Here is a 19,985-nt window from a genome sequence, read left to right as displayed (position 1 = left end):
GAACTCTATGCAGTGTTTCTGTGTTAGTATTTGACAGCAGATGAAGTTTTACTTTTTTCCGCCGATGATATAAAATGTTTTTACAGAAGAAAATCACCGGAAAGTAATTACAGGCGACTCATTATAGAAGTCGTACAACTTAAAAGGAATTGCATCTCAGGGACAAACAGGTGCAGTCTATATAAAGGGTCCCCTAAAGGAAGGAAATCCATGTATTACCAATAACAAGAAGAAAAAAAAATCAATCAACTAAAAGAAGTCCTGATAAGCAAGAAGATTATCATATCCTACTAATAGGAGTGGCAAACGGGTGAGTCGGGTCGGATATGGTTCGGGTTGAAAAATGAAAAAACGGGATAAATTATCCGACCCGACCCATATTTAATACGGATAAAAAACGGGTTAACCGGCGAATAATATGGATAACCATATTATCCATGACTTCTTACATATGATCACTTTTGGGAGAATTTCTAGTCTCCCTAACTTGAGGAACCCCCAATTTGAGACTTTACAAATGTAAAAGTTAGACCCATTGGTTATCTATTGGTTATCCATTTTCAAAATGGATAATATGGTTCTTATCCATATTTGATCCGTTTTTAAATAGTTCATTATCCAACCCATTTTTTAATGGATAATATGAGTGGTTAACTGTTTTCTTTGAACCATTTTGCCACCCCTACCTGCTAAGAACATGATTTGAATACCTCAATGACAATCATTTGTCTTTCAACTCCCTTTGTCTCAAGATATACACTATACCAGTTCAAGTTTTACGCCTTTCATCTCGCGATATAAGCACCTGAGAATAAGATCTGTCATCTCCTGTTAAATTCTGTTCGTGTTCCTCAATCTTAATTTCTGTCTCTTGTTTTTCTTCTTTCTCGTCACTGACTGATATTTGGTGGAAAGTTTCTTGGATCTTTGTCATACCTTTCTCTACCGGTTCCATCGCCTGGTTTATGGTCAAAACTACATCCTTCACAACCTGTTTTATTGGTTCAGCAAATGTTGCAATTAGATATACTACTTCAAGAATAAATGATCAAGCGTCGTTCAAATACAACATAATGTAAGTGCCGAAAAGGTCTTACTTTTTGACCTCCTTCAACGACAATGTCCTGAACGCTTTCGGTGACGCTTGTCCCAGGAAGCTCAACCTTAGCTTCTATCTTTTCAACAACAGCTGGTTTCTCTCTATCTTCTGATTTTAAAGTTGTTTCTGCTTTTTGGGCAGTAATCTCTTCATACACGGATGTTGGAACGAAATGATAAGGTTTCGCGGAGAAGACAAAAACATGCGCAATAGCAGCAATAGCCATCTGTAGAAATGAGAGTGTTTTTTTTTTTTTTTTTGAAAGAGTAGAAATGAGAGTTAGTTAAATAGCAAGAAGGAAATGAGATGCCTTATCCATATCTCAGGAAGGTCTTAGGGCGATACGTAACATTTGTTAGATAGAACTAAAAAACAATTCGATGGAATAAAAAACAGAGAATACTTGCCTCTATGCAGATGAGAAAATCTTGCAACCCGGTCTGGAACTTCCCTTCCTTCGGAAGCACCCTTAAATAACATAACAAGGCGATCCCCACCCCTTGCCACCATGTTGCGAAAACAATGGCCTTGAAACTAATAAATTTTGCTAGAGGTTTTATTGACTGGAGTTTATGGTGAGTCGCATTATAAAATTGGACGAGACAAAACAGTGCCCACATTTGGCTGAAGTTTAGTACCACAGTGATATAAGGGTATCTGCAAGAAGCAATAAGCAGACGAGTGACGAATCTGAGTCGAAAAACAGCTCAAAATATAGCTACCAGAAAAAATCGCTGCTACAATAATGTAGTAATGACGCTAATGGTATTTAATTACACAGCTATATGTTGTGCTTAATATGTCTAATTTTTTCTCATACATTACAATTTTATACAATAAGCTAAATGGAGAAATGATGTACCCATAGTGCCACTTGAACTCTCCATCGCCATATACACCAAAGATCTCCAAAATGAGAGCTAGGAACGCACAGGTTGTCTTCAAAATCATCTGTGGAATACAACAGTATTAGTGTGAAGATAATGAGTACATCAACGTACTTATGGAAACTTTGTTCTCTTTTGACATACATATTGTACAAGACCAAATTTTTCTATGGTAAACAAGTTCTTCCCCATGACACATGGGTGGAAAATGAAGTTATACAACGTTCTTTTTTGTGTCACAGCTTTCCCCTCTCCTCCTAGCAATGACTGACTGATTTGTTTCCTCCTTTCATCTTCGAGCAGTTCAACGACCTCCTGCTCACCCCCTGCCACACATCCATTTTCCAGTAAATCAAGCTATATTCTAAATTTTTTTAAGGATTTTGTAGACATGCATGTATAACAAGTAGACCCCACAAAATTAAACATAGTCCATTAACATGCTAGTAAGAGATACTCTTTGTCGTCGAAGGTAGCAACTAGCAAGTGACGATCACCATAGAAAAATATCAAACATATCAGATCTTGGTTCACTGTCATTCAAAAGACAGGTAGAAGTTCTTGAGCTAATTGTAGTGTTTTAGCAACACCTGTGAAAATAGAGATCATGCTTACCAAGGCAAGCGATCAAGTAACTTCCAAAAGAATAGAGTGCAAATGCTTCGTAACAGTTCCTCAATATGTCGCAGGCAAGGGACAATTTTTGGTTCCACAAGGATAAAATCTGGAAAAGATGAAGAAACCAATTCGTTTAATTTTCATGGGAATTTGAAGTTACTGATTAGAAACTTTCCGACAACTTTAAGTTTGAATAATGAAAGGAACATTACTTTACTCAATTGCTTTAATCAATCAGTTTAAACATGTATATAGCATAGAAACATAGTGTGCATTTCCTTGATACGTATCTCAATTAGAAATTCGGAAATCAGAGTGCATTTCATTGATTATTTTCTTACTGATTCAGTTGCATAGACAGGAACCATGAAAAGTACCCCCACGATCCATTTTTGTTCCTGATAAGCAAAGAATTTAGATCTGCCGATTCTAGGAAATAAGAATTAATTCTCCATGTATACTCCTAAATTTAGTACTCACCGCTGGATTGGTATAGTATCTGAGATGCTGAAAAATTGACAACAGGGATAGGATTAATGCTACCAAGACAAAGCATCCAGCAATTACGAGAGCAGGTTCGTGGAGATCTCTATACATGTTCACGTAGAGAGAGATGTAAAATGATGCCATGCCACATGATCTCAATTGTCAATGCTCTCTAAAACTTTTAACAACTACGAACCAAACCTGAAAACAACACCGCAATTAGCTTGAAATTGTTAAAGCCTAATCAAGGATATGCTCAGAGGGAAAAAATCACTTCAGGAAAGTCTGGTAATCTTGTTATTAGTTGATGATCAAATATTAGCTACTAGAAAGTAGAATGCTAGAATCCAGTCAAAGGTTTGCCTTTCAACAATAACAACAAAAACAAACCCACTGTAATCCCACAAGTTCATTAAACGTACGAGACCAGAGGCGGATGCACACTATACATAGAGGGTCACCGGCGCGCGGAAACTTCAACCAAAAGCTCCATGTATACTTGTAATATGCCTTAAAAAATAGTCAGATATTAGCATAGACCCCGTACCAATCTTTAAGGGCAGTGATAAATTTTTATTGAACGTCATGGTGCCCCCGCTACCGCCGAATCCTGAGTCCGTCCGCCTCTACATAAGACCCTATTACTTTCACTTCTTTTCCCCTGTTTTCCAGCCCTTTCTCTGTCCTTACATGACACTCTATTAATTTTACCCGAAGCAGGAGGCAGAGGTTGAAGAAATGCGAGACACAGCTGATCGTAAACAAGCTCAATAGTCCATGTGAACATCTTGTAGGGACAATGAGGTGGAGGCAAAATTCTAACCAGGGGAGACAAAAGGAAATGCAAAAATGCCTTAATGAGATTCAGACTTGCAACCTAAAGCAACTTTTTTAGCCAACTATACCACCACACTAGAAGCTTTCCTTATGTCGACAGAATTCAACAATTTACATACATACAAAAAAGAACTGTTTTTATCCTGATTGCAATTATAAATTCTGATAAAGGGATTCATTTGAACCCTTTCGAACTATGTAATTTCCTCAAGAGTGTTCAAACTTGAAAGAAGTGAAAAAAATTCCCCGACAAAAGATGTTCAGTATATGTTATATACCTCTAAAACCTAATATTTTACCTATATACACAATGTAAGTTTTCAACAAAGGGAGGTCAATTGACCACCCTTTATGACATGTAGCTTCGTCCCTAGCTTCGCCCTTGTGAGCAATGAACTTTTGACAAGTGCATCTTGAAATACATTACATATATCCTAAAGGGTGATATTCCTACTTTTCGCCATGAATTAATCCACATTTACAACGTTAACAGAAGACTAAACTGGTACTACTAATTATATATAACTATAAATTTCAAAATTCAGATGTCAGACCAGCTTTCAGTTTACCCCCATATAAATGGGAAGACCAATATAAAGTTCTATACTTGGAAAGCCTAATTGAAGCTTTGCAATAATAAGGTAAAGAACTAAGCTCCCGCTATGCGCGGGTCTAGGGAAGGGCCGGACACAAGGGTCTATTGTACGCAGCCTTACCCTGCATCTGCAGAGGCTATTTTCACGGCTCGAACCCGTGACCTCTAGATCACATGGAGGTAACTTTACGAATTATGCCAAGGCTCCCGTTCTAATTGATAACCTAGAATAAATAGTAAATAACCTGTTATAACATGTGAAAGTACAGTTGATGGTATAAAAACAATTATTAGATTATCAGTATATATAACTTACATCCGAAGAAGAAACCAGATATGAAAATGGAGAAACATGCAATTAATAACTACTTACTACGTACTACTTCTTTGCATGCAACTGATCAACAAATTCTTATAACAAACGCCAGAAATAAACACAACACACTTATAGACACTACATATAAAAAAAGAAAAAGAGAAAGATCCCAAGATTCATAATCATGCCTGTAAAATGAGAGTTTCTGCTTTAGCAAGAGATCCGTCTTGTAAATTTCAGTATAGATATCCAAATTAAGAATCCAACATTTCTTCTAAATTATGGCAGCCAGAAATTAAACTACATAGTACAGTATTAGACTGTGTTTGTTTTTTTAAGGATATGTACATCAACTTTACAAGGAGCGGCTACATAACCATTTTTTGTTTGTTTACTTCAACGTTGGACACGTTGCAGTTAGTTTTACAATGTGGGAGGTGACTCGTCTAGGAAAAGCCAAATGGGCCACTGGGGCTAATAAATAGAGAACAATATAGAAGAATTAACCAAAATAGTCGTTCGTCCAACCAATTAAATTAAAAATAGCTCGTAAAAGTATAATATATGCATAATTTATGTATATATATATATGACTAGAAAAAGTAAGCAATAAATATGACCGACTATTTGTATAAATATCCCATTAATATATTGGGCCTAGAGATCTTATATTTCCTCATTTGAATTGGGCAGCAGCAATTTCTCTCTTGACGATCTTGGGCCTTTTAGCAGTTTTCTTCATGGGCCTTTTAGGGGAGAAATTCAAAAATAGCCAGATTTATAAGTGGTCATTCAAAAATAGCCACAGTTTCAAGAGTAATAAAAATTTAGCTACTTTTTATATAAAGATAAATCGAAACAAAAATAATGTTCAAAATTTGAAAAATACTCCAGTATAATATACTGGAACTCCAATATATTATACTGGAGCTTTAGCATAATATACTGGACTTCCAGCATAATATACTATAGTTCCAGTATAATATACTGGTCCAGCATAATATGCTGGAAGTTTATACACAGGTGCTCCAATCTCTAGTATATTATGCTGAAACTTTCCGCGTGTTGGAGCTCCAACATAATATGCTGGAAGTTCATACACAGGTGTACCAATTTTCAGTATATTTTCCGTGTTGCAATAAAATAGTGGCCATTTTTCAATGACTTTGCAAATGCTGGCTATTTTTGAATGACCAATCTAAAAACTGGCTAGCCCATGCTATTTTTACGCCTTTTAGCTGTTAATGATGTGTTATTTGCATTAGGTGGTCACTTTTGTGGCCTCATATTGAAAAGTTGGTCACTACTTTGTTAAAAGAAGAATTAACCTACAAAGTCCAACATCAAATCGGTTAAACTAAAAATAGCCGGCGGAGGTATAAATATGTATTATTGATGTGTAATATGTATATAATCATATATAATCAATGTATATTATATTTATATCGGCTAGGAAAAGTAAACAGTAAATCCGACCGGCTATTTGTATAAAAGTTGCTTTTTACTATCAGATTAGTGGTCTGAACTCTGGAGTCCCTTCTCCGGACTCCGTATATAGTGAAAGCTAAGTGCACCGGACTGCCCCTTAAACTTCAAAGTTCAGACCAGTGACCATTATCGAACTTTATACCACTTGTCTAATTTTAAGAAAAGGACAAACTTCAAATTAGTGGTTGTGGGTTTAGGTTAAGAATAACTATGCATTTAAATGACTCCTTCCGCATTTGAGTCATTTGGAAATGAGCACATTATAAAATCCAATAATTTCAAGTACACAAACAACCATTTTTAGGGCCACTATTTAGGAATTAATCCGTAGTTATTTTGTTATGAAAATTTAAACTTAAAATCTTAATTTCAAGATATTTGTGTCCGAAAAAATTAAATTAAAAAATTTGTAAATCATAAATAGCAGCCATTTAGCTAATTTATTTCTATGAAGATACATACCAACAAAATCCTTAAATAAAGGTAGGCAAGCTTTCTTACTTGGTTTTCATTCCAAGGACTATATTATAATACCGAGCAATTAAATTACAACCAATGGATTACTGAGGTCTAACATTAATATTGATTGGAAGACAACTCTTCTTGAAATCCTAAATTGTCTCACTATTGAAAGCGTCTACTCACCGATGTATGACTGAGTTGTGAAACTTTCCTTTTTGGGAAAGTCCTGTGTAGGGTTTCCATATAGAGTGATGAATCCCTTCTAATTCCTAGACTAATAGCTGTCGTACAGTGAAGAAACCCTACGCAGCTTCCTATGCTAAAATTACGTTATGAACATTCTCTCATGTTTAAAGTTTGTTCACCATACTGGAGACCCTACTTCTTTGCCATTTGACTAAAATCACCAAAAAATTCACTAACGTGGGTATAGTCTTATATATACAGATAGTGATATAGTAGATAATCCGTCTGTTTAACTTATGGATTGACTGTATAAAGATTTACACGATCAAAGTAGTTTAGTCAGTAATAGTAGGTTAGTCACCATTTTTATTAGGTAAATTTACCCATGATTATATTATGTGCGACTTAACAACAACAACAATAACAGAAGACCCTGTGTAATCTCACAAATCGGGTCTGAGGTACCTTATGAAGATAGAGAAGGTTATTTCCGATAGCACCACTAGATAGTACAACAACAACAACAACAACAACAACAAATCTAGTATAATCCTACAACTGGGGTCCGGAAAGGATAGTATGTACACAAACTTTACCCTTATCTTGAAGGTAGATAAACTATTTTCGAAAGACACCCGACTCAAGAAAAAATGAAAAGAAAGAAGTAGCAATAAATAGTAACAACAACAAAAATAACTAGATAATAATACAAATATATTTTATATTGTCAAATTATAAACTTGAACTCTTAACTTATATACATGATGTTAAAACTAAATTTTACTCTATCAAGTGTATTTCATCCGTTGTAGTTCCAGGCTAAAAACCTTTTTTATGAATTGTTAATTGTAATTATCCTTTAAGTAAATAGGGTAAAAATTAATAAATTCCTCGACCCTATTTCTCTGACTATTGACTAAGTCAACAAAGTTTCAGTAAGATCTAGGATGTGTGGATATAGAGATTATCTTCGGAAAACTCGATATGCCATTCTGAAGCAAACTATCTGAAGCAAACTATCTTTACTGATCATTAATTTGTGCATAATTTATATTTTAAAAAAAATATTTTTAATTTTTTTGTATGTAGATGGTAATTACTAACTTCAAACTCTTCGATACTTGTAATTATGTGATATATATGACTTGAAAAATCTATTATTCTTGTTTGATTACTTCTAAATATGCTAATTTAACCACATTTGATTTGAGGATTATATATGTGTTATTTCAGCATTGCACGAGAATGTTCATGGACCACAAACTATACATGGTTTGTTACGTAAATAGCTAGAAAACTAAGACTTATTTTAACTTTGTTAATTAAATGCAGACATAGGACCACAAATTGAACAAGCCATAAGTAACATTTGCCGCAGAATGATTGGAGCTTTAAGCATATTTATGCAACGTCATTAGTCTCTAGTTTAGGTGATGATCTTTTAATCTAATCTCCAATTAATTCAGTTCCATATACTAACGGTGCAAAATATATTTACACAATATTAACACACACACACACACACACACACACACACACACACACACACACACACACACACACACACACACACACACACACACACACACACACACATATATATATATATATATATATATATATATATATATATATATATATATATATATATATATATATATATATATATATATATATATATATATATATATATATATATATATATATATATATATATATTATAAAAAATCATTACACTATCAATAGTATTAAATTATATAATGATTTAATCTGAAATCTTATAGTAGAATGAGCTGTTCATTGGAGTAAGGATACGGATTAAGTTAAGCGAGAAACATTTGCATGAAAGGAATAAGAGGAAAAGTAAGCAAGTTGTCACATTTTAAACTGAGATTATAAAAAGTGATGAATGGTAATATATGCCAATGATTTTATTTGTATTAATGCCATGGAACCTAAACATAGAAAAGAGCGTCTCTTGATCTGTAACAAATGACTCCTCTGACATTTCACACGTGTTGTTTGGACAATGTTACGATCAAAATTCATCAAATGTGTTTTTTGACACGTAGGGTTGAGTTTCAAATAGCACGAAAAGTTGGAAAGTCCCTGGATAAGTCTGTAAAAATGGCAATGACCCATGTGGTATGGACAACTTCACGTGTTAGGGCGACTTTCTTGGGAGTCCCTAGTAAAAATTGGCAATCCTTTGTGAGATTTTTGACAAAATTATGCTAGAATTGATGAAGGGAAAGGAAGTGGAAGATAAAAGATGGAAGGGTAATTAAGGATGTCGATTGTGAACAAAGTTTTATATTAAGAGCTAATTAAATTAAGAAACTACAAAAAATATATATAAGTATAATATCATAACATTAAGAGTATTTATGGACTGGTTTAGCCCAACAACGGTACGATAGTAATATATAGGAATGGTAGAAGAGGTAAAAGTCAAGAAATGGTGTTTGGAAATATGTGCAGGATTATACATATGAAGAGCTATCGATGTCAGTTTCCTTGATCCGGAAAAGGCTTGTCTAGAGAGCTATTTGTCATCTGATGAACTTCTTGATAATCTATATGATGTTCTCCAAAACTTTATGTTATAGTCTTATAGACTAGTTCTGCAGATAACCTCTGGTATGAAGCAGTAAAACCATATAGAGATCTTAATAAGATTTGTATTGAAGTGTGTTTAAGTAAATAATAGTGTATTTTTTCTAACAACTTAAATTTTTAGATGAAATGATCACACATATTAATATGGTATTGGTATAAGAGCAGATACAAGTACTAAACTTTATAAGTCTCACTGTCACCTATTATCAAAAAGAATTTTTACGTGTTAAGCTCATGAAAAAGAATCAGGGATGCACATGAGCGGTGTATTTCTCGAACATTTGCAATGTGACCTTTTGAAGAGGGAGGAGCATCTGGTGACTTTCCAAAGTATGGCGGTGAAGACTCAGATTGATTATTTCCTCCTCAGGATGTGTGATAGGGGGTTGTGCGAGGATTGCAAGGTTATCCCAGGTGAGACCCTCGCGATGCAGCATATGCTTTTGGTTATGGACATCGGTATCATAATAAGGAGGAAGAAGAGGTCTGCTCGTGGTAGACCAAGGATCAGGTGGGAGCCTTAACAAAGGATAAAGCTTAGGAGCTGGAGGCGAGGTTATCGATTATGGGAGCCTAGAGGAATAGTGGGGACGCGAGTGCTATGTGATCAATGACGGCAAATTGTGTAAGGGAGGCAGCGAGAGAGATGTTAGAGGTCTCGAAGGGTGTCTCAGGCAGGCACAAAGGCGACTGGTGGTGGAATGGAGTGGTTCAAGACAAAGTGGAAACGAAGACGGCAGCGTACCTGAAGTTAGTAGGGAGCATAAACAAGGATGAGAGGAGAGCGAACAGAGAGAGATATAAGGTAACCAGGAAAGAGGCGAAGTTGGCGGTTACGGAGGCTAAAACTGTTGCGTTTGGTCGTCTGTACGAAGAATTTGAGGAAAAAGGCAAGGATACGAAGTTATTTCGGCTGGCTAAGGCGAGAGAGAGGAAGGCTAGGGACCTGGACCAAGTGAGGTACATCAAAGACAAGACGGTAGAGAGCTGATGGGGGAGGCTCACATTAAGCAGAGATGACAGACCTATTTTCATGGACTTCTGAATAAAGAGGGGGACAAGGATATTGTGCTAGGTGATCTAAGGAATTCAGATAGTCTCCGAGACTTTGGTATTATAGGCGCATTAAGGTCGAGGAGGTCGTGGGGGCTATGCGTAAGATGAGTAGGGGCAGAATGACTGGGCCAGATAAAATTCCGGTTGAATTAGGTGCATGGATAGAGCAGGCCTGGAGTGGCTGACTAGGCTGTTTAATGTTATTTTGAGGACGAAGAGGATGCCAGATGAGTGAAGGTGGAGTACGGAGGTACCGTTGTACAAGAACAAAGGTGACATCTAGTGTTGTAACAACTATAAGGGTATCAAGTTACTCAGTCATACCATAAAAGTTTGTAACAACTAATGTTATGATGACTTTTTATTGATGCCCGATCGTTTGACTACGGAACGATCTACATTATTAGGAGGTTGGTGGAGCAGTATAGGGATAGGAATAAGGATTTACACATGGTGTTTATTGACCTGGAGAAAGCATATGACAAGGTCCCTAAAGAGGTACTTTGGAGATGCCTGGAGGCTAAAGGTGTACCGGTTGCCTACATTAAGGCGATCAAAGACATGTATAATGGGGATAAGACTCGGGTGAGGACAGTGGGGGGCGACTCGAAGCATTTTTCGATTGTTATGGGGTTACACTAGGGATCTGCACTCGCACTCAGCCTGTTCTTATTTGCATTGGTGATGGACGCACTGAGACACTATATTCAAGGGAAGGTGTCATGGTGTATGTTATTCGCTGACGACATAGTTCTAATTGATGAGACGTGAGGCGGTGTTAACGACATGCTAGAGGTTTGAAGACATACCTTGAGTCTAAGGATTTCAAGTAGAGCAGGACTAAGACAGAGTATCTGGAGTGCAAGTTTAGCGTCGAGTGGGGGGAAGTGGGTATGGACGTGACGCTTGGATCACAGGTCATCTCTAAGAGAAGTAGTTTTAAGTACCTGGGGTCGATTATCCAGGGGGACGGAGAGATCGACGAGGATGTCACACACCATATAGGGGTGGGGTGGATAAAATGGAGGGTAGCATCAGGAGTCCTATGTGACAAGAAAGTGCCACCGTTACTCAAAGGTAAGTTCTATAGAGGTATGGTTAGACAGACATGTTGTATGGGGCAGAGTGTTGGCCGGTTAAGAACTCTCATATCTAGAAGATGAAAGTTGCAGAAATGAGTATGTTGAGGTGGATGTACGGGCATACTAGGATGGATAAGATTAGGAATGAAGTTATTTAGGAGAAGGTGGGTGTGGCTCTTATGGATGATAAGATGTGGGAAGCGAGGCTCAGATGGTTCGGGTACGTGTGGAGGAGGAGCCATGATGCTCTGGTGAGGAGGTACGAGAGTTTGGCCTTGGCGGGTACGAGAAGAGGTAAAGAGCGACCTAAGAAGTATTAGGGAGAGATGATCAGACAGAAAATGGCGTTGCTGCAGATTTCTGAGGACATGGCCCTTGATAGGAAGGTGTGGAGGTCGTGCATTAGGGTTGTAGGTTAGGACGTAGTTGAGTCCGGAGGTGAGGCTAGTTCGATTTGGCCTTAGTCTGCTAGTGGTCAATGTTGTGTTCACACTAGGGGCGGAGCTAGCCCTCTATTTACGGGTTCGACCGAACCCATTAGCTTATGTATAGACTATGTATTTGTCTTGTGAAATTCATGGAATATGTACAATTTTTTTTAGAACCTAATAACTTAAAAGAACTAGAATCGCGAACCCATAAACTTTAAATCTTGACTCCATCTCTGGTTCACACCATCCTTCCGTTTTTTCATAGCATTGGGGCTTTTTTCTAGTTTTGTTATTGCATTTAAACTATTTTCTAGTTCTTATGATGCTGTTATTATTTCTTTGGTTTTTGTTTGATGGTACTAATATATTGTCCCTCCCCTTCTCTTCTCGTCTTTTCCGTCTTCTTGAGCCGAGGGTCTTTCGGAAATAGCCTCTCTACTCCTTCAGAATAGGGATAAGGTCTGCGTACACACTATCCTCCCCCGATCCCACTTGTGGGATTTCACTTGATCGTCGTTGTTGTTGTTGCAAGGTGACATTCCAATCAAAAGTTTGAGCAATCAATATTTTGTTCATCTCAATTCTAAACTACTCTAGCACTAGTAGCATCATTTGCTTGTGCTCCTTCTATTTCAAAAAGATTGATACTATTTTCTTATCAATTTATTTAAAAAAGATTGACATTTTTCAATATTTCTTTCATAGGAAGCATTTATAGCCGCACAAATGCTATGACATGTTTTAAACCACAAATTCAAAAGTTTTACGGTTATACAAATGCTATAGTTTATTTAAGATTACATATTTTAAAAGTCATCCCAATTTTATTTAAATTTGTGACAAGTCAAATTAAGATAATCTTTTTGAACGAATGAGGTTTCGAAAAAATATTTTAGGAACTATTGATAATATTAGAGTATGTGTCATCCCTATCGTGTCTCTGCATGTCAAGTCAAATTGTTTAGGTGATGAAAAAATTCTGGAAAAAACCAGGGTGTTCGGTTAGTGAGGGACATCCCCACGAGGACATGGCCTGCATTTTTCAACTAAACCTAATTTCTCCCCATACTACTTTTATGTTGGTTTTATGTGCTTTCAATTTCCAAACACTGTACAGGCATGTCTACTTTATTTTTGCCCATGAATCACTTTTTCCTTTCTAGAATTCTATAGATTATTATCCATCTTGGGACAAACAGAAAAATGCTGAATTTGACACACGTGAAATCTACTTGTAGACACGACACAATCCTGTCTTATACTAACTACACTTGTAGTTCATTGGCGGAGGTAAAATTTTCAGTAAGGGTATTATAATATAAATAAATGAACACATGAAAAAGTCAGGATGATTCAACATATATTATATATATATAAAAGGAAACGAAAAATGATTAAAAATATCCCTAAACTATTGAAAAAGGTTTAAAAATACACTTCATTTACTTATTGGGCTAAAAATACCCCTCAATCCACTTTTTGGATTCACTTATGCCCTTTGACAGTTAGGTCAATGCTAAATTAAAAATAATTATTATTCTTTTGTAGAACTTAAAAAAAATATTTTGCAAAATATTTTTGTTTTTTTTTAAACTAAGGCACCAGTAGTCCATTAATTTAGTAAAGTCTTCTTTTATTTTTTTTCAATTTTTACAAAAAAAAATTAGTTTTTACAAAAAAAAATCATTTTTTTCTGCTTTTTAAAGCATTTTTTTTTTTGTAAAAACTGGAATTTTTTTTGTAAAAACAATTTTTTTTTTTGTAAAAATAGGGGAAAAAATTGTTTTTAACAAAATATTTTCGTTTTTTGAAAACTATTTTTCTTTGCGGTTTTTTCAAAGCATTTTTTTTTTGTAAAAACTGGAAAAATAAATTTGTATAAACTGATTTTTTTTTTGTAAAAACTGAAAAAAATATTTTCGTTTTTTAAAAACGAAATTTAAAAAAAAAACTGAAAAATGAAAATAAGAGACGGGTTGTGGTTTTTTTTTAAAAACGGGTCGAGTAAAAAAAAAAAAGAAATGAGTCATTTTAATCTGGTGCTGTCACGTGACACTCCATCCAAAATAGGAGTATTTTTGTTCCAAGGTATGACAATAAGGGTATAGATAACTCAGAGTTAAGTGACACGTCTTTTTTTTAGTTGAACTTTTTATTCGGGTCGGGTCAATATTTGGGGCGGGTTAATCCGAAAAAATTGTTAGATATGGGTTAATCTTCTAATACGTTATTTGTTTTAATTTCAACCAATAAGAAGTTTCCACGTGGAATTTAAATAATAATTATTTTTAATTCAGCATTGACCTAAAAGTCAAAGGGCATAAGTGAACCAAAAAGGTAGATGGAGGGGTATTTTTAGCCCAATAGGTGGATGAAGGGTATTTTTAAACCTTTTATAATAGTTTAGGGGCATTTTTAACCCTTTTCCGAAAAAAAATTATCAGCTTGAAAGTGCAAGGGGGGGGGGGGGTTGTAATTTTTCTTTTCTTTTTCGAGGTAGTCGACTAATTTGCGTTTTAGTCGACTGGACTTTTCAAAATCAGAATATAGAAACTAAATTGCAGAAAGTAAATGACGCAGAATATTTTATACTAGTTCGGATTCAGAGTGAATCCTACGTCCAATCCCCTTGGGTTGTAAGAGTGATCTTTTTCAACTACGAAGTAGCTTAATACAGATGGGTTGATGTTGTTATACACCAACAACTTTTGCCACTTTGTGCTTCTCTCTATTATTGATAAATGCCTCATCAGTGTTCTTTTCTCTCTCTCTCTCTCTTCTCTTCTTTGTTTCACAAGAAATCTAAAGCAGACTACGGTGTTTGTTTGAAGTAGAACAATAAGATTGAAATTGGTTTGATCAAAGTATGTCTTTTCAAGGCTGGTGTAGTAGGTATTTATACTTCGTGAGGTCTTCACGTCTTGTACGTCTTTTTGAGAGATTGCAAACTTATGGGAGTTATTCTCAGAAGGAATCGTAGATGAATTCTTTCCAAGATTAATTCTTCTGTTGATTTGCCTTGACTCATGGGCTTGATTTATTTCTTCCTTTAATGAGAGAATATTCCCGTTGTCAAATTCCTTGATTGATGCTTCGATTGACGTCTTTATGTGGAAGAATATTTAGCGGATGATTTCGTGCCCTTGACCTCCTTTGATTGAGATTCTTCCTATAATATCCTTGTTGATTGGTTTTGCCAGCTCCCTTGATTGATTTTTCGCTCCTTTCTTCTTTTTCGTTTTGATTCATTTATGCCTCCATTCTATTTCTCAGAAATCGTTCATGCACATAAGGAATAATTTGTTATTTTGCATTACTGAAATTAACTTAGATCTAACAAAGCTGCATACTGTAATTTTTCGACAAAGAGGTGTCGCGTAACACCACTTAAATAAAGGTGGCTCCGCCACAGGCTAGTATAGAGAAAAGTATGGATTTATCTTGAAGCAACACACTTAAATTAAATCCAATTTTTTTCGTCTTAGACATTATAACTACAACCTAAAGCCAACTACCCTATCAAATTTAGTTCCTGAAGCTATTCTTATATTTAATTTCTTTGAACTGATTTACTTGCTATGGTGAATGCTTGTGTACTACATGAATAGGATGCAAAATATTCGGACATCTAGTACCATTTTGAGACTTGAGATTTACATGTCCAAATATTGTGACACTACGTTTTGGGATAGAGGAGCCAACTAAATTGCAGAGTAGCATTAGGGACTGAACCGTGACATATTCTTTTATAAAAATATTTTTTGGCAATAGACAGAATGGGTAGAACTAATTATAATATGCTATTCGGATAGATCCTTTTGGGGTACGGTTCTTCTCCGAACTTACATGAATACAAGATGCTTTGTGTATCGAGCTATCCTTTTTTTTATTTGGGCAGACCCAGAGACGTATCCAAGTTAAGGAATATGGGTTCACGTGAACCCATACTCCTCTCCCTAAACCATGAATAGCAATGTTATATTTCTTCAAAATTACTTAAATATATGTGTGTGAACCCATGTTCAACGATGCAATTATTATTGGGTGCACCTCTACAAGTAAAATTGACAGTTCAAATCCTACTCTAAACGATCTTATTTTCGATACGGAATATAGATATATATATGAAAATTATTAAAAATTTTAGAAAAATATAATTTTAAACCAATAGTTTTAAAAATATTATGGGTCATAATAAAAAACTAAAATTAAATTAATTAAATATAAATTTTAAATTCACCCCTGAGTACTCATTCTCTTAAAATTCTGAATCCTCCGGCCGCAGACCCCTCCAACTTGATAATCTTAAAGCTCTTTTATAAGCAGTATTTACATTAACAATAGTGCCTGAGAGATTTCAAATTGGACGATGGTCGAAATGGAAAATGACACATGTAAAGGACACTAAAATATGCGGCTGCATGGGAACTTGAACCAATACTAGCACTGCTTAGCTTAATAGCTGTAGAAATATACGGTGTTCAATTAAACTTATAACTTTTTTGCTCGAATTATATATATATAATTTGGAATGCTGATAACTCCACCTCTATTTAAAAAGGCCAGAAGCTCAACTTCCTTTGGCTTAACAGACTTGTGCTTAAACACAATTCTCAAGCCCACCTTGATCATATTTCTACCTCTGTAGTTAGATTAAAGGGTTCTCAAATCTCAAGTCTATCTTTTCTTCAAGATGAAGGTAAGTTGGACAGGCTTCTCATTTTTGCATATATTTGAAGAATGATCATTTCATTCTTTAGATGGTAACTTTTTGCTTTATATGCTGATAATAGATCTTTAATTGGATTCAAAACAAGATTAATGGAAAGCAAAGCACCTCGAAGCCGAACCCAGTAGCAGTCGCTCGTAAGTTTTCTTGATTTTATATTTTATTTGCTTTGTTCAGAAGCAGAGCCGCAGAGCAATAATAAAGTTGTCTCTATGTGACCTACATTTCACTGGTTCGAGCGGTGAATTGGCCACGTGAACTTTGTGTTACGGTAGGCTGCTCTGTGTGATCTACGGTTCATTGGTTCGAGCTGTGGAATCAGCCACTGAACGTTATGTCAGGATAGGCTGCTCTGTGTGACCTATGTAGTTCACTGGTAGGCACTGAACTTTGTGTCAGGGTAGGCTGCTCTATGTGACCTACGGTTTACTGGTTCGAGCTGTAAAATCAGCCACTAAACTTTGTGTCATGGTAGGCTGGCTACCCTTCTCCGAACTCCACGTAAACACAGAATATTTCGTACATCCGGCTACCGCTTTGTACTCATATGATTTCTCCTTAAAATTAATAGATCAAAAGGTGCATCAACCATGCAAAGAAGAATTCAGTGACTGGCCTAATGAACTGCTTGCTATTGGGACATTTGGCAAAAACAGTATTCCAAAAATTACTGGTAGTTTGGATCAACCAGATGAAAAACTTACAGCTGAAGAAGTTGGGCAGCTTAACAAAGAACTAAAACATCTAATTCCCCCTTCAGCCAAGGGATCAAATAAAGATCTTGACAAATTCTTTGACTGTCTCCAGAAATTAGAAGCTGAAAATTCAGAAAATAAAGAGAGCAATTTCAAGCGGAGTAACAGTCTTGTTTGTGGTAGAGGACAAGAATCTGCTCAACTGGAAAACACAAACAATGGTATTAGCAGAAAATCTGTGTCTTATCTTCTCAAGAAGACATTTCTCTGCAGTGATGGATTCACACTCCCTCCCCCTTATCATTTGAGAGATCCAGTACTTCCACAGTCAAAGTTTGAGAAATCAAGAATGGAAAAGGTTTGCACACTCTTGCATTTCTATGCAAATAATATACTCCCTCTCTTTTATTTTATATGTCGCTCTCTCTCTCTTTTACTTTGTTTCAAAAAAATGATAGCTTTCTATATTAATTTTTATTTTTTAAGTTATGTGCATCTAGAAGGGAGCTTTGGCGTAACTGGTAAAGTTACTGTCATGTGACCAAGAGGTCACGGCTCACGGGTTCAAGCCGTGGAAATAGACTCTTGCAGAAATGCCTGCATACAATAAACCCTTGTGGTCCGACCCTTCTCCGGACCCCGTGCATACTTAGTACACCGAACTGTATTTTTTATGTGCATCTACTAGTGTTTTATAGATGTATTTTGCAATTTTTTTCCAGCTTGTTTAAGTAATCCTTTATTTTCAGATTTTGAGGGCCATATTACACAAAAAGATATATCCTCAAGCAACAAGTCCAAGGAGTACCACAAGAAAGAGATACTTAGACAATAGATGTGAGCTTGAGAGTGATAGTGAAGATGAAACATCTGAGACTGTGAAGAATGGAAATAAATGGGACAAATCAGATTCTGATTGTAAGTTTTCAAAAACTTCACATGTGCATTAATGAATGGATTTTGACTTAATGTATAAAGAAATTTTACGTTATTGTGTATTTTAAACTGCTATAGCAGGCAACTTACCTTAGTTTTACGTCACTGATTTCACTTTTATGGGCTGTTATTTGTCACTACATAGAAGTTAAATCTTGATGAATATACCATTTTTCACTTGAAAGCATTTTGTTTTTCTGTGGCCAACAAATTTTTATATGTTAATTATGTTCATTTTGGTGTTGCAGTCATTGTACTAGAGATTTGATTGGCCTCTTAGCCGGTTCTTAAAAAGATGAGGTATGATTACCTTTGAAACGATCGATCATATGAGTGAAGTGCTGTTATAAAAAACATGTACTATTATATTATAATATGAAAAAATTGATTCCAAAGAAAATTTGACCTTTATAATAAAGTGATATTATAAAGGATGTTGTTATGGAGAAATTAAACTATATTTCCATCCAATAGTCTCACCCTTTGTATTTTTCTCTTTTGCAGAATTATTTCTGTGAAAAACAAATTCAGATTCTTCTTAAGGTTTTTGTGGAAGAGATGATAGAAACAAACTTTCCATCTGTTGGTGCTGTGTTATCACAAGAAGTACATATTTCACTTGATTTTTGCCATGGCTAGATAAGGGTTTCTGTTTTTTTGTCATGGTTGGAAGAGAAAGATTTTGTTAATGTTGAAATTTACGTTGTGCGGACCTTCCCAAATAATGTCGCATTCGTGTCGGATCCTCCAAAAAATACACTACTTTTGATAGGACCCGACATGTACCTAATGATATTTTCAAAGAATCCGAGTACATAGGTTGAAATCATAGCAAAAGTGAGTGAGGCTTGCAAAATTGGAATTGCTTCTTTTAATGATATATAAATAGCACTATACCTTTTGTCTTTTCTGGTGTTATACATTCACAAGTGTCACTAATAAAAAGAGAATGCATCTTATCTCTAGTACATATGAAATCCTATTTGGTTAAATCCATTGTCTAATTCTATGTACAAATATTAATTTGTAATCTTGAATAAAGGAAAGCAATCTTCTATAACTGATTGTGTTTCATATCCAAGAGCCCTTTTTATATTTTTTTCTCGATTACATTACGAACTAATAAATTAAATTCGTATAGGCATTTTGAATGCTGATAGTAAAATAGCCCTTTTTGCTATATTTTATATTACTCCGTCCATCTCATAAAGTATTTTAATCTTTTTAGCACAACTTGATTAATGTACCCATCTTTTTCTGATGCAAGACCCACCTTGCAACTAATGGATTAATACAATAATTGTGGGACAGAACAATGTCATATATATGTTGGGCATTATTAGATTGATGTCCCTTTAATCAACTAATTATTATGTGCAATGGGCTTAAATGAGATTAAGAAAACTTAGATTTGTATAACATAAAGATTCTCAAATCTTTAAATCTAGCTTATATCGTATTAA

At 35.3% G+C, this 19,985-nt stretch overlaps 3 protein-coding genes across 5 annotated transcripts; 2 read left to right on the top strand and 1 right to left on the bottom strand.

Annotated features, from left to right (window-relative positions):
* Window positions 1-36: 36 nt before the first annotated feature.
* Window positions 37-5,184, bottom strand: LOC107776516 (protein LAZ1 homolog 2-like). 3 transcript variants are annotated; one of them, XM_016596434.2, is made up of 9 exons: window positions 5,027-5,184; window positions 3,085-3,291; window positions 2,946-3,002; window positions 2,602-2,710; window positions 2,131-2,312; window positions 1,962-2,050; window positions 1,507-1,756; window positions 1,098-1,325; window positions 37-991 (listed from the first exon to the last, which is right to left on the bottom strand). In XM_016596434.2, the coding sequence occupies exons 2-9, from the start codon at window positions 3,232-3,234 to the stop codon at window positions 770-772; spliced, it is 1,287 nt and encodes a 428-aa protein (XP_016451920.1). In that variant the 5' UTR covers window positions 3,235-3,291; window positions 5,027-5,184; the 3' UTR covers window positions 37-769. The 3 variants fall into 3 exon arrangements, with proteins under 3 accessions (XP_016451920.1, XP_075079608.1, XP_075079609.1); XM_075223507.1 differs by lacking the exon at window positions 2,946-3,002; XM_075223508.1 differs by lacking the exons at window positions 2,602-2,710; window positions 2,946-3,002; window positions 5,027-5,184.
* Window positions 5,185-10,203: 5,019 nt separating this feature from the next.
* LOC142165511 (uncharacterized) lies at window positions 10,204-10,584 on the top strand. Its single transcript, XM_075224049.1, has one exon. It carries the CDS (start codon window positions 10,204-10,206, stop codon window positions 10,582-10,584), a length of 381 nt encoding a protein of 126 aa, XP_075080150.1.
* Window positions 10,585-16,713: 6,129 nt separating this feature from the next.
* LOC107776539 (protein DEEPER ROOTING 1-like) lies at window positions 16,714-19,490 on the top strand. The gene is made up of 6 exons (XM_016596458.2): window positions 16,714-16,861; window positions 16,956-17,028; window positions 17,463-17,944; window positions 18,336-18,504; window positions 18,771-18,822; window positions 19,027-19,490. Exons 1-5 carry the CDS (start codon window positions 16,856-16,858, stop codon window positions 18,788-18,790), a joined length of 750 nt encoding a protein of 249 aa, XP_016451944.1. The 5' UTR covers window positions 16,714-16,855; the 3' UTR covers window positions 18,791-18,822; window positions 19,027-19,490.
* Window positions 19,491-19,985: the final 495 nt, after the last annotated feature.

Source organism: Nicotiana tabacum, chromosome 10 (genome assembly GCF_000715075.1).
Source record: "Nicotiana tabacum cultivar K326 chromosome 10, ASM71507v2, whole genome shotgun sequence".
Classification (NCBI taxonomy): domain Eukaryota; kingdom Viridiplantae; phylum Streptophyta; class Magnoliopsida; order Solanales; family Solanaceae; genus Nicotiana; species Nicotiana tabacum.
This window is presented reverse-complemented; position numbering and strand designations above follow the sequence as displayed.